This window comes from Meles meles, chromosome 18, assembly GCF_922984935.1.
Source record: "Meles meles chromosome 18, mMelMel3.1 paternal haplotype, whole genome shotgun sequence".
NCBI lineage: Eukaryota > Metazoa > Chordata > Mammalia > Carnivora > Mustelidae > Meles > Meles meles.
In genome coordinates this window covers 43,310,533-43,323,132 of record NC_060083.1, presented here as the reverse complement: position 1 = coordinate 43,323,132, position 12,600 = coordinate 43,310,533, and the positions used below count along the sequence as shown (strand labels likewise).

The window sequence follows — 12,600 nt, the reverse complement described above, 5'->3', positions numbered from 1 at the left end:
GTCTCTCTGCCTAAAATCTTTGTGACATATGGATATCTTCATAAGTCACATGAAATGCATTAGAGCCAACCAGTAACTATGGAATGGACTCCTTAGCTGCCAACTCTTCATCTTCTGATTTGGCATTCAGAGTTGGCATTCAGTTCTAGGAAAGGACAGATTAAAACAACTGTCAAGTGATTTTTAACGCAGGCCCAAATGCATGTATTTTCAGGCCAGCAATATCTTCATCCTAAATATACACTGATTATGATGCTCTCACATGACACTGTTTTCATATGTTCTTAATAAACAGCCATTTCTTCTGATGCATGCATGTGTGCGTTTGTGTGTGTGTGTGTGTGTCTGTATGTCTTTACCTATCACCTCATACCAAGGGCTATCTTGCTTCAAATGCAGGAGAATATGTTCAAGAACAGTTACTTACAATGGAATCAAGACAGCACTAGGCATTTGTTGTATGACATGGACAAAATTGCTTAATCTCTCCAAGCCTCAGTTTGCTTTCTCTGAGAAATGGGACAATACACTATGTTCTTCAAAGGTATAAAGACATAATCCAGTAATACAGTTAGCACAGGGTAGGACACGTAATTTAAGCTCTCAACAAATATTCTTTTTGGTTATTTTTCTTGAAACACTACCGTGGACTAGAACACTATCTTAGCATAGTACTGTTACTGTCTTTGATAAAACAGCAAAGAAAGTTTATATAATTGTTTCACGGCCCTCTATACTTCAAAATTAACTTTTAGTATATGTCTCAAATGTCCCTTTTAAAAACACTATGTTAGATGACATCATAAAATCATCTAAATTTCACCTGACTATATTTCAGCTTCCAATAAGTTCAATTATACGCTGTGCAAATATCGGGTGTTCTACCTAGCTCAGATACTTTCTCCTCCTTCCTTCTTTCCTCTCTAAGCATAAAAACTCTCTTTTAGTATATTAGTTATACCTTCTAAATCCAAATTTCTGAAAATCTATGAAGTCCATGGTAACTTTTCCATAAAAATTTTAAAAGTTTCCATTAACAGATGCTCAAAGTTTTAGAATTTCTAGACCAAAACTCAATATTTTTTTATTAACATATAATGTACTATTTGTTTCAGGGGTACAGGTCTGTGAATCATCAGTTTTACACAATTCAGAGCAAAACTTCATACTTTTTGAGTCTCATGAAAATTCTCATGTTCCTGAAGTTTCTCATCTTCTTGACGGTTTTTTTCCCCCCACTTTGGGCCTTTATTACCTTGCTTGGTTTTCCTTATGAGAATATTTACAGGATATTTCTTTGAGTCTCAGTTTTCTTAGCATCCAGACTCAGGTAAGATTGATCCTCCTTAGGTGAGAAAATGTGTCACTATATAAAACGATATCATGTTTATAGAAACATAAGGGTATATACATTTTGGTTCTGAAGTACAGTAAAAACATTTTAAATTCAAATTGTACATATATCAGTTTTATCTATTAGCTGTGTTATATTTCCCAAAAATTTAACAAGCGCAATTAAGGGTTATTATTTCTAACATTAAAAGAGAAGTAATGAGACAAACCAGATAGGAGTTTATATAAAATGGGGTTCACCCCAACACAGGTTACATATCACATTCTTTGCATTTCATAGAAATGTCTGGTAGACATTTTCAGCTTCAACCTACTCTGAAATGTTCTACAGAATACAGCCCTGTCTATTCACACACCAGAATTAACAAATCTTTTATCCTCCCATATGTTCCTCTTTGATAACTACTAAATATAGGGTGCAGGCTCTTGTTTTAATGTTATGCTTTATTAGCTAGACCTGAATCAAAGAGTGTAGGTTTTATACTGCTTTTTCAGCATTGAAGTACAGGAGGCTTAAAAGTTCCTGTTTTTATAACAAGAACTGCGTCACAGCAAGAACAAGGTAGTCTGAATCTGTATAATAAAAGGAGTATTTACAAAAGTGTGGACAGAACTTTTAGGGAAAGCAACAAGGAATAACTTAACACCCAGGGCTCATAATAGCAAGGAGCAGTTACCCTATGCCTGAAGACCTATACAAGGATTTGGGCAAAGTAGTCAAAGGGCAGCATGCCAAACTTCTTAGGATTACTACAGAGAGGCACTCAATGTACAGTAATTTCCATGAGAGAGAGTTGCAGTGCTCTAAAAAAAAAAAAATCCGGGGCGCCTGGGTGGCTCAGTGGGTTAAAGCCTCTGCCTTCGGCTCAGGTCATGATCTCAGGGTCCTGGGATCGAGCCCCGCATCGGGCTCTCTGCTCAGCGGGGAGCCTGCTTCCTCCCCTTTCTCTCTGCCTGCTTCTGCCTACTTGTGATCTCTGTCAAATAAATAAATAAAATCTTTAATTAAAAAAAAAAGAAAAAAAATCCAAAAGTAATACCAGAGATACTGCGGCAGAGAATACCAAGGTAGAAACAGTTATGAATGGAAAAGTGTGGTTGTGGTCCTACCGACTTTACCCGAACACAGAGCTGTGATGATTTAAAGTGAATAGAGCATAGACTAAGTCTGTCCTTCATCCAGTTTTATTTGTCTGTGTTAAGTATGTACCACTGGAATTGCTCAAGCCCTCCTAGATAGTAAACGCTAAGCATACTGAATTCCAGAAGAACAACAAGAAATTACTGTTCCGATGAAGGAGATAACTGAAGGGAGCCTTGTAATCTCCACAAACTCTTTTAACAGTCCTGTCTGACCAGTGTATGGGAAGACAGTTTCTGGAGATTAACAACAGACTCCTGGTGATTAAACAGCTCTTTCCCCCAGTTGCTTCAGTTGTAACTATTATATCAGAACTTTATAGGAGGCACAACAAGCTTAGCCAGACTTCTATGCCATTCCAGACTTGCCTACTGCGTTCTTTTCCATGCCAGTTTCAGTTTCTGCCAGGTATGGCAAAGAATCAAGTATAGATTTATGGTTTGGCTACACAGATGTTTGTGTTCACTAGCACATTGCCTTAATCTAGTGAGGTAGGCTTGGACTTGATAACAATTAATAGAAAGTTAGCATCAAAGATCTAATAAAGACAAAACAGAAATATTGCTTTTCTAAAAAAAAATAGCAAGTTAGTACTATACATTGATAATTGTGGCATTCATGAGTGAAAAATCATCAATGAATTTGAAAAAGCCAGTCCAGAAATAGACTCAGACACGTAAGGAGATTTAGTATATGAAAAGGTGGTATCTTAAATCAGCAGGGGAAAAAAATGCATTGCTTAATAAGTTGTGTTAGGTTATGGTCACATCAGATTTAAAAACATTTAAACCTCACATCTTGGTATCTTGATGGATTAAATATTTGAAAATATAAAACATGAAATTCTGAACAGAAGAAATTATAAAACAACATTTATGCAAAATTATAACTGGAATGGTCTTTCAAAGTATGACACCAACCCAGAAGTCATAAAAGAAGATTAATAAATTTGACTATATCAAAAGTAAACAACTGCATGGCAAAAATGACAGAAGCAAAGTCAAAGAAGACAGACATACTAGGAAAAATATTTGAAATTCATATTACATAAGATGCTAATTTTTATCCTTTTATGCTCTATATAAAGAGTTTCTGCAAAAATCAATGTATAAAGGCTAACCACAGTAGAAAAACATAAAAACATATATATAGACAATACAGAAATTTTTCTATAATTTTTCTACATGATTTCTATAATTTTTTCGTATAGAAAAGGAAATACAATGGCACCCGGGTGGCTCAGTAGGTTAAAGCCTCTGTCTGCAGCTCAGGTCATGATCTCAGGGTCCTGGGATCAAGCCCCACATCGGGCTCTCTGCTCAGTGGGGAGCCTGCTTCTCCTCTCTCTCTCTCTGCCTGCCTCTCTGCCAACTTGTGATCTCTGTCAAATTAACTAATTAATTAATTAATTAATTTAAAAAAAAAAAGAAAAGGAAATACCAATAGCCTTAAACATCTGAAGAGCTGCTCAATCCCACTTACAATAAGGGAAATACAAATGAAAATCACATAGAGAGGGGCACCTGGGTGGCTCAGTCATGTTAAGCATCTGTCTTCAGCTCAGGTCATGATCCGAGGGTCCTGGGATGGAGCCCTGTGTCAGGCTTCCTGCTCCACAGAGAGCCTGCTTCTCCCTCTCCCACTCCCCCTGCTTGTGTTCCCTCTCTTATTGTCTCTCTCTCTGTCAAATAAATAAATAAAATATTTTTAAAAAGAAATGACATAGAGTGCTGTGAAGGGTATAAACCTGGTGATTCACAGACTTGTACCCCTGGGGCTAATAATACATTATGTGTTAATAAAAAAAAATTTTTTTTAAATCACATAGGGAGGGGAGGTAGGTGGGAGATGGGCTAAATTGGTGATGGGTATTTAGGAGGGCACTTGTGATGACCACTGGGTATTACATGTAAGTGATGAATCATTAAATTCTACTCCTGAAACCACTATTACATTATATGTTAACTAACTAGAATTTAAATTAATATTTGAAAAAGAAAAAAAACTAAAGAAACTTTTTCACCTATCATACTGACCAAGATTAAAGATAAATACACAGGTGTCTATATACATAGATACATATTCATATATATGTATTTATGTATTTGTGTATCCTGTGTATCATTGCATTAATAAAAACAAGGAAAGACAAAACATTCACATATTGCTGGTAGATGTGTAAAATGGTATAATCTCTATGGAAGGTGAAGCTGGCATTATCTAACAAACATTATAAACAAATGTATACTCTTTGATCCAGCTACTCTATTTCTATAGGAATTTATTCTACAGAAAACACATATGTGAAACTGTGTATGAACAGGCTTATTCACTGCAGTATCATACGTAATCTCAAAAGACTAAAAGCAAACTAAATATCCAGCAGTGGAAAACTGATTTAATAAATTACAATACCTTCATAAATGAGATACAATGCTACCATAACAAAACCAAAAGACAACTGGCAGAATGGGAGAAGATATTTGCAAACGACATACCAGATAAAGGGCTAGTACCCAAAACCTACAAAGAGCTTAGCAAACTCAACACCCAAAGAACAAACAATCCAATCAAGAAATGGGCAGAGGACATGAACAGACATTTCTGCAAAGAAGACATCCAGATGGCCAACAGACACATGAAAAACCGCTCCATGTCACTTGGCATCAGGGAAATACAAATCAAAACCACAGTGAGATATCACCTCATACCAGTCAGAATGGCTAAAATTAACAAGTCAGGAAGTGACAGATGTGAGCGAGGATGTGGAGAAAGGGGAACCCTCCTACACTGTTGGTGGGAATGCAAGCTGGTGCAGCCACTCTGGAAAACAGCATGGAGTTTCCTCAAAAAGTTGAAAATAGAGCTACCCTAAGACCCAGCAATTGCAGTACAAGGTATTTACCCTAAAGATACAAACATAGTGATCCGAAGGGGCACGTGCACCTGAATGTTTATAGCAGCAATGTCCACAATAGCCAAACTATGGAAAGAACCTAGATGTCCATCAATGGACAAATGGATAAAGAAGATGTGGTATGTGTGTATGTGTGTATATATATATATATATATATATATATATATACACATATATATACACACACACACACACATATATATATATATATATATATATATACACATATATATATATATGGAGGGAAACAAACCATAAGAGACTCTTAATCTCACAAAACAAACTGAGGGATGGTGGGGAGTGGGGAGGGGGGTAGGGAGAGGGTGGTGGGGTTATGAACATTGGGGAGGGTATGTGCTATGGTGAGTGCTGTGAAGTGTATAAATCTGGCGATTCACAGACCTGTACCCCTGGGGCTAATAATACATTATATGTTCATTAAAAAAATAAAAAATAATTAAAAAGAAAGAAAGAATGGCAAAGCAATCTATATACTACCTGAATGCTTCATGTGAAAAACAAAGCAGGAAGACCATGACTGATGTACTACCACTTGTATAGATGAAAGAAATGAATAAATATTCTTATTTCTTATGTGTTAATATCTTCAGAATGAGTAACAAAAAACTGGAAGCTCTGGTTGCCTTCAAGGGGAGAACCTAGGTGACTGTGAAGAAAGGTGAGAGGAATACATGTGAAAAAATGATATTCAAGATGTTTAAATTTTAAAATATAAAAGGTGCGAAATATAAAAATATTTCACCAGAGACTAGTTTTTTTGGTTTTTACCCTCTACTTCTTCCCTAAGACAATGCTAAGCAACCTTTGAACTTTTCCTACATTCCTTCTAAAGGAGATTGTTTTCTTTTCATGTCTTAGCAATGCTGGTCTTGCCAAAGCTTATATGGATAGAGGGATGGACGTAGAGCTACAACACTCAGCCCAGCTCAGTGGTTATGACTAGAGGCCTGATTCAAACAGTGGGAAGACTTGGGGTTGGAGGAAAGTTTTCCATAGGGGAAAATGGTAGGCACCATTGTGGTATTTTTTTTTTAAAGACTTTATTTATTTATTTGACAGACAGAGACCATAAGTAGGCAGAGAGGCAGGCAGAGAGAGAGGAGGAAGCAGGCTCCCTGTAGAGCAGAGAGCCTGATGCGGGGCTCAATCCCAGGACCCTGAGATCATGACCCGAGCTGAAGGCAGAGGCTTTAACCCACTGAGCCACCCAGGCGCCCCGCACCATTGTGGTATTACATCATAATGCAGTTGCCTCGTTTGAGGCAGCTTTCCTGGGTATGCACTTTCCCTACTATCTAAGAGAAGAATTACATAATCAGCAAGCATGTTTGGGGTATAGAGGTAAATTCCAAGGGAACTGTTTAAGTATTACATGTTCTCCTTTATTACAATATAAATAACATCATCTGGAAGGGACTACAGATTTTAGTTTGAATTATTTTAGAAAAATACATGATGGTCACAGCTAATTCCCAAAAGAAATAGAAAAATATTATATGAATAGTGAACATCAGGGGGCTCTTGGGCTCTTAGGCCCATGAAACAGAATCTGAAATCCCCCAGAATACATGTCCATAGATATTTGCTGACAGTGGAGTTTCAAACGACTTCAAATGACTCTATGTAAGGTTCATGCTTATTTATATATTAATAGCGTACAGTGCATTATTAACCTAGGGTAACGTGAAGATAAAGACAATTTCTTTCCCATCTGACTTTTCAGAGGCAGGGTATACAGAGCTTAAAAATGTGGACTCCAGTGCTGGGTTGCCTGGAAACAAATCATTGCTTCCTATTTATTGGTTTTAATTCTCCCTTGCCTCAGTTTCCTCATCTGTAAAGGGGAGATTATAGTGAAGCTTACTGCACTGGGTAGTTAGTACTGGCAAATCTGTGTAAACCACTGAAACAACTGCATAACGTGCTGGGTGTTGTGTTACTACTCAGCAGGTAATACTCAGAGCCTGGAGAAGGAAGCAAAGAAGGATAGGGATTTCCCAATCCATTGTGTTTTCATTTTGGGTAGGCCCCTTAAAAGAACAGGTATAATTAGTGTGTAATTATGCCAAATATCTGTTCCTTATCTCTAAATGGCTTCAGTTCTTTTTTTAGCACATAAATGCTTTCTAATTTATTCCTTAAAACTTCAAATTACTGGCTTTTAGGAGGAAAAGGCATGCATTATATACATGGAGAGTTATAAAATACATAAAAAACAGATGGAGTATGTTTTACAAGTTTTACGAAAAACCTTCCTTATACCTCTATCTTCAATTTGGTTCAAGCTTTTGCTTTGAAGTGACTCTATTATGCTCATTACTATCACTGGAGGCTATAAGCACACTACTCACCTTGTTCCACTTCAACCTTAGCGTCTCTCCCCAGAAAGCCAAGTGTATTTTGGCATTTCTAATGGCAAATCAAAAACTTAAAGTAAACTATATATAGCATGTATATATTGCATTCCTGCCTAATGCCTTTTAATAGACCCACCATTTCTCCTGAGATTTAAGACTATACACACTCTCTCCCTCATTCTAGCAATCTCAATTTATCTCTCACTACTTCTTTTATTTTTTTAAGAATTTATTTATTTATTTGACACACAGACAGAGATCACAAGTAGGCAGAGAGAAAGACAGAGAGAGGGGGAAGTAGGCTTCCCGCTGAGCAGAGAGCCCGATGCGGGGCTCGATCCAGGACCCTGAGATCATGACCTGAGCTGAAGGCAGAGGCTTAACCCACTGAGCCACTCAGGTGCCCCTCAATTTATCTCTCACTACTTCTTAAAGTATACCTTCCAGACGCTTCCCTCTCACCATCACAAGCCAGAGTTATGACCTTTCGCAACTGTTGTCCTTTCTATTAAACAACAAAAGGTCAATGCATCTTCTCTGATGGCTGAGACAACATCTATGCTCATTAAACAGAGATCTCCTTTATCAAAATCATCCTATTTCAGGCTCTGGGGATACAAAAATGAGCAAAGCATAGTCCTTGCCCTAATGGAGTTTATATTCTAGAGGGAACCAGAAACATAAATGCATTTCTGGTAGAAAATGATATGATGGGACCCACGTATGTACAAAGAACGACCGAAGTGCAATGGAGAAAAGACTTCACTTTGTGTCATGCCAAGGAAGATACAGGAGGAAGGTGGCATTTGAACTCAATGGGAAAAATAACTAGGAAAACACTGAGCTCACAAGAGACTTTGTAGGAAGAGGGACTATCATGAATGTAACTTGTTCTTTCCTTGAATATTTTTTCCCTGAATACCTGTGGCATTGAAGAATACTAACTTGTTCTTTCCTTGAATATTTTTTCCCTGAATACCTGTGGCACTGAAGAATACCTCTTAGGAGTGGACCAGATGTGGCCTTGATTATAAAACTCTTTATGGATGTAATTACTATGTAAGTACATGCAAGAACAAAAACATCATTTATATTCCCCTTCATGCTTCCAAGAAAATCTTAAAACATAAATGATACCACAAAAACTGACAAACATTTTAGGTTAGAATATTTGAAATTTTTCAATAAAAATGTCATAAAGTATAACCAGGGCATATTTTGACATTTCAAAAGACAGATCAAAAACTATCAGCCCAATTATGCTAGCCCAGCCCAGAAGACATTTCTGAAAATCAACGCGGATCAATCCCAGATGACTCTTTGTTATTTAAAACTCTGAGTTGCTGCTAACTGTTTCAAAGTACATCAGAGTGATGAGAAATAACACAGCTTTGGAATGCTGTAGAAATTTCATTAACCCAATGACCACCAGAATATATACAAAGAATCCTAAGTCTCCTCACTTCTTACCCTCAAAAAGAAGGAGCTAACTTCCTTTTTTTCTACCAGCATCCCATCTATTGAAATGTTAATTTTCCACTAGAGATTCTTCTCCATCAGAAGCTCTTCCAAAATCACTGCAATATGAGAAAGAGAGAAAAGACAGGGACCTATCTGTGTCACATGATACCCAGAGATTAAAGGCTTGTGACACTGAAAACAAAGGAAGAAATAAGAAGTGATTCACATGAAAACCCTGGGGAACTTGAGAAAAGGGAAATAACTATTTTCTATTCATTGGGAGTTTTTACTAGAAAAATATAATGATCTAATTTACTAATTGCATTTGTAGTCATATAAACAAAATGAAGGAAACTGTCTTTTCATAATCACAGAAGTCCCTCAACATGGTATAAAAGGGGCCATGTGGCAAGGACACCTCCAAACTCATTTTCTTGGAAATACACCCACAACTTCCACCCTCTGACACCATGGTTAATTCCTCTTGTGACTCTGTCTGCTCTGACCAGGGCTGTGGTCACGGCCTCTGCCAGGAGACATGCTGCTGCCCTTCCAGCTGTGGTTCCAGCTGCTGCAGGCCCAGCTGCTGTACCTCTAGCTGCTGCCGCCCCAGCTGCTGCCAGACCACCTGTTGCAGGACCACCTGCTGCCGCCCCAGCTGCTGTGTGTCCAGCTGCTGTCAGCCCTCCTGCTGTGGTTCCAGCTGCTGCCACCCCTCCTGCTGTGGCTCCAGCTGCTGCCGCCCCTCCTGCTGTGGCTCCAGCTGCTGCCGCCCCTCCTGCTGTGGCTCCAGCTGCTGCCGCCCCTCCTGCTGTGACTCCAGTTGCTGCCGCCCCTCCTGCTGCTGCCCCTCCTGCTGCCTGCGCCCAGTCTGTGGCCAGGTCTCCTGCCACACCACTTGCTATCGCCCCACCTGTGTCATCTCCACCTGCCCCCGCCCCATGTGCTGTGCCTCCTCCTGCTGCTGAGACCCTTCCCTGAACCACCTTCTCCCTTCATTGGGTTCATCATGGCAACAGACTCCATACACCATATGGATGCCTTGGAGGTGGCCATTCCCAACAACTATGTGTCTACATCCCAGCCTCAGGCCAAAGTCTCACCTTTTCCTCAAGTGGACCCAGAATATGAAATTAGGTGGTATTCATGGGAAGAAATTATTACAATTGCCCAAACTCTATTTCTGACCTTTTTGATTTCTGGGCACCAAGTCACCCTGCCCCAAACACAGAAATTCCAGCAGAGCCTGCAAGGACACTGCTGTCATAGCCTCAAATCCAAAAGTCTGTGTTCCTTTTATAGGAAGATTTCTGTATCTTATTGCTACTTTTGAATAAAGCTCCACTTTCTTGGCCTAGAAATACAATGTTCTTGTGCCTGCTCTTTGGCAGTGTCCTCATTTCCTGGGAAATTATAGCCAACATGCCACTGAATCAGGCTTTCTAGTCCCTGTTCTCACCTTCAGGAAAATTGGAATGTGGAGTGTGACATTAAAAACCAACCAGGGGCGCCTGGGTGGCTCAGTGGGTTAAGCCGCTGCCTTCGGCTCAGGTCATGATCCCAGGGTCCTGGGATCGAGTCCCACATCGGGCTCTCTGCTCAGCAGCGAGCCTGCTTCCCTCTCTCTCTCTGCCTGCCTCTCTGTCTACTTGTGATCTCTCTCTGTCAAATAAATAAATAAAATCTTTAAAAAAAAAAAAAAAAAAAAAAAAAAAAAAAAAAAAAACCAACCAACTGGGGGCACCTGGGTGGCTCAGTGGGTTAAAGCCTCTCCCTTCGGCTCAGGTCATGATCCCAGGATCCTGGGATCTAGCCCCACATCGGGCTCTGCTCCACAGGGAGCCTGCTTCCTCCTCTCTCTCTGCCTGCCTCTCTGCCTAGTTGTGATTTCTCTCTGTCAAATAAATAAAATATTTAAAAAAAAAAAAAACCAACCAACTGGGGCGCCTGGGTGGCTCAGTGGGTTAAGTCTCTGCTTTCGGCTCAGGTCATGATCTCAGGGTCCTGGGATCGAGCCCCGCATCGGGCTCTCTGCTCAGCGGGGAGCCTGCTTCCTCCTTTCTCTCTGCCTGCTTCTCTGCCTGCTAGTGATCTCTCTGTCAGATAAATTAAAAAAAAAAACAAAAAACCAACCAACCAACCAGCACAGAAATAACAATATACAGAATGTCCAAAAGCACTAAAGAATCATAAAGATTTTTGTGTAAAAAATTCGGGGGCATGGAGGAGAAGAGTTGTATACCACAGTAAGCCTTTCTTCAATATTTCTGAAAGCCTACTTTGCCCTACAATTCCACTCCTCCTAGATGTCTCATCCCTCTGTCTCCCTTCCTTTCCTCATCTCCCCTGTTCTTTCCTCGTCTGGTTTTCTTGGAAAACCAGGGGGTCCTCCTTATGGTCTATCCATCTCCTGTGTTATCCAATTTATTACCCTCTCAGCTTCTCTAACTTCATCTCTAACAATTAATAACAAAATCATGATCTTTCAGGAAAATCAATCACCCTGAGTAGTTGGAGGATAGCAGAAAATGGAAAGTACTCAAATTTTAATATTTTCCTGTCTTAATGACTTTTCTGGGATGTGTACTTATAGCCATGTTTAGGAGCACTTTGTCAACAAATATTATGAGGAGTGTGGCACTGACAAGAAACCAATCAATGCACTAGTTTGGTTCTTAGTAAGCCCAGAATACTCCCAAATCCCTATGGACTCTATCCCAGTTAAAAAAAAAAAAAAAAAGAGTTAAAAATAAATTTCTGATGAACTCATGCTAGTGAAAGCAGGAGAAAGATTTAGCAAGCTTTGTACTAAATGCATATTCTGAGAGTTGCAGAGCTAATAAGTAATACTGTGGGACTGAGTCATGATTGTGTTTAACTCCATAAATTAATTTAACTTGTCTAGGGACATTATTTCTCAACCCCATTCAAGTTACAAAACTAATAGATCTGAGATGGTAGATGAAAATTAGTTGTACCATCAACTGGCTTAAGCATAAAAATTTGGGTTTTTTTTTTTTTTTTTGGAGAGGGAGAGGCTCTGTCAGTACTTTTTCTTTAACAATAAAGAAAAATTTAAAGAAAAGGGGTGTAAGTGGAAGAATTGGAAAGAAAACAACAACAACAACAACCACCACCACCCTGGATTTAATGGAAAATCCAGAATTTCACACACATGGACTTGGTTTGCATATTCGTTATCCACACTTGTTGTGTAACAAGTTATCCCAAAATCTGGCAGCTTAAAACAACAAACATTTATTATCTCACATACTTTCTAAGGGTTAGCAATCCAAAAGTGGCAAGTCGGGCTCTCTCTTGAGATTGCCTGCAAGTCCGTTGACCAGGGC

At 39.1% G+C, this 12,600-nt stretch overlaps 1 protein-coding gene across 1 annotated transcript; it reads left to right on the top strand.

Moving 5' to 3' along the window:
- Positions 1-9,720: 9,720 nt before the first annotated feature.
- On the top strand, positions 9,721-10,218 carry LOC123929489 (keratin-associated protein 4-7-like). The gene has a single exon (XM_045985210.1). It carries the CDS (start codon positions 9,721-9,723, stop codon positions 10,216-10,218), a length of 498 nt encoding a protein of 165 aa, XP_045841166.1.
- The last annotated feature ends 2,382 nt before the right edge of the window (positions 10,219-12,600 follow it).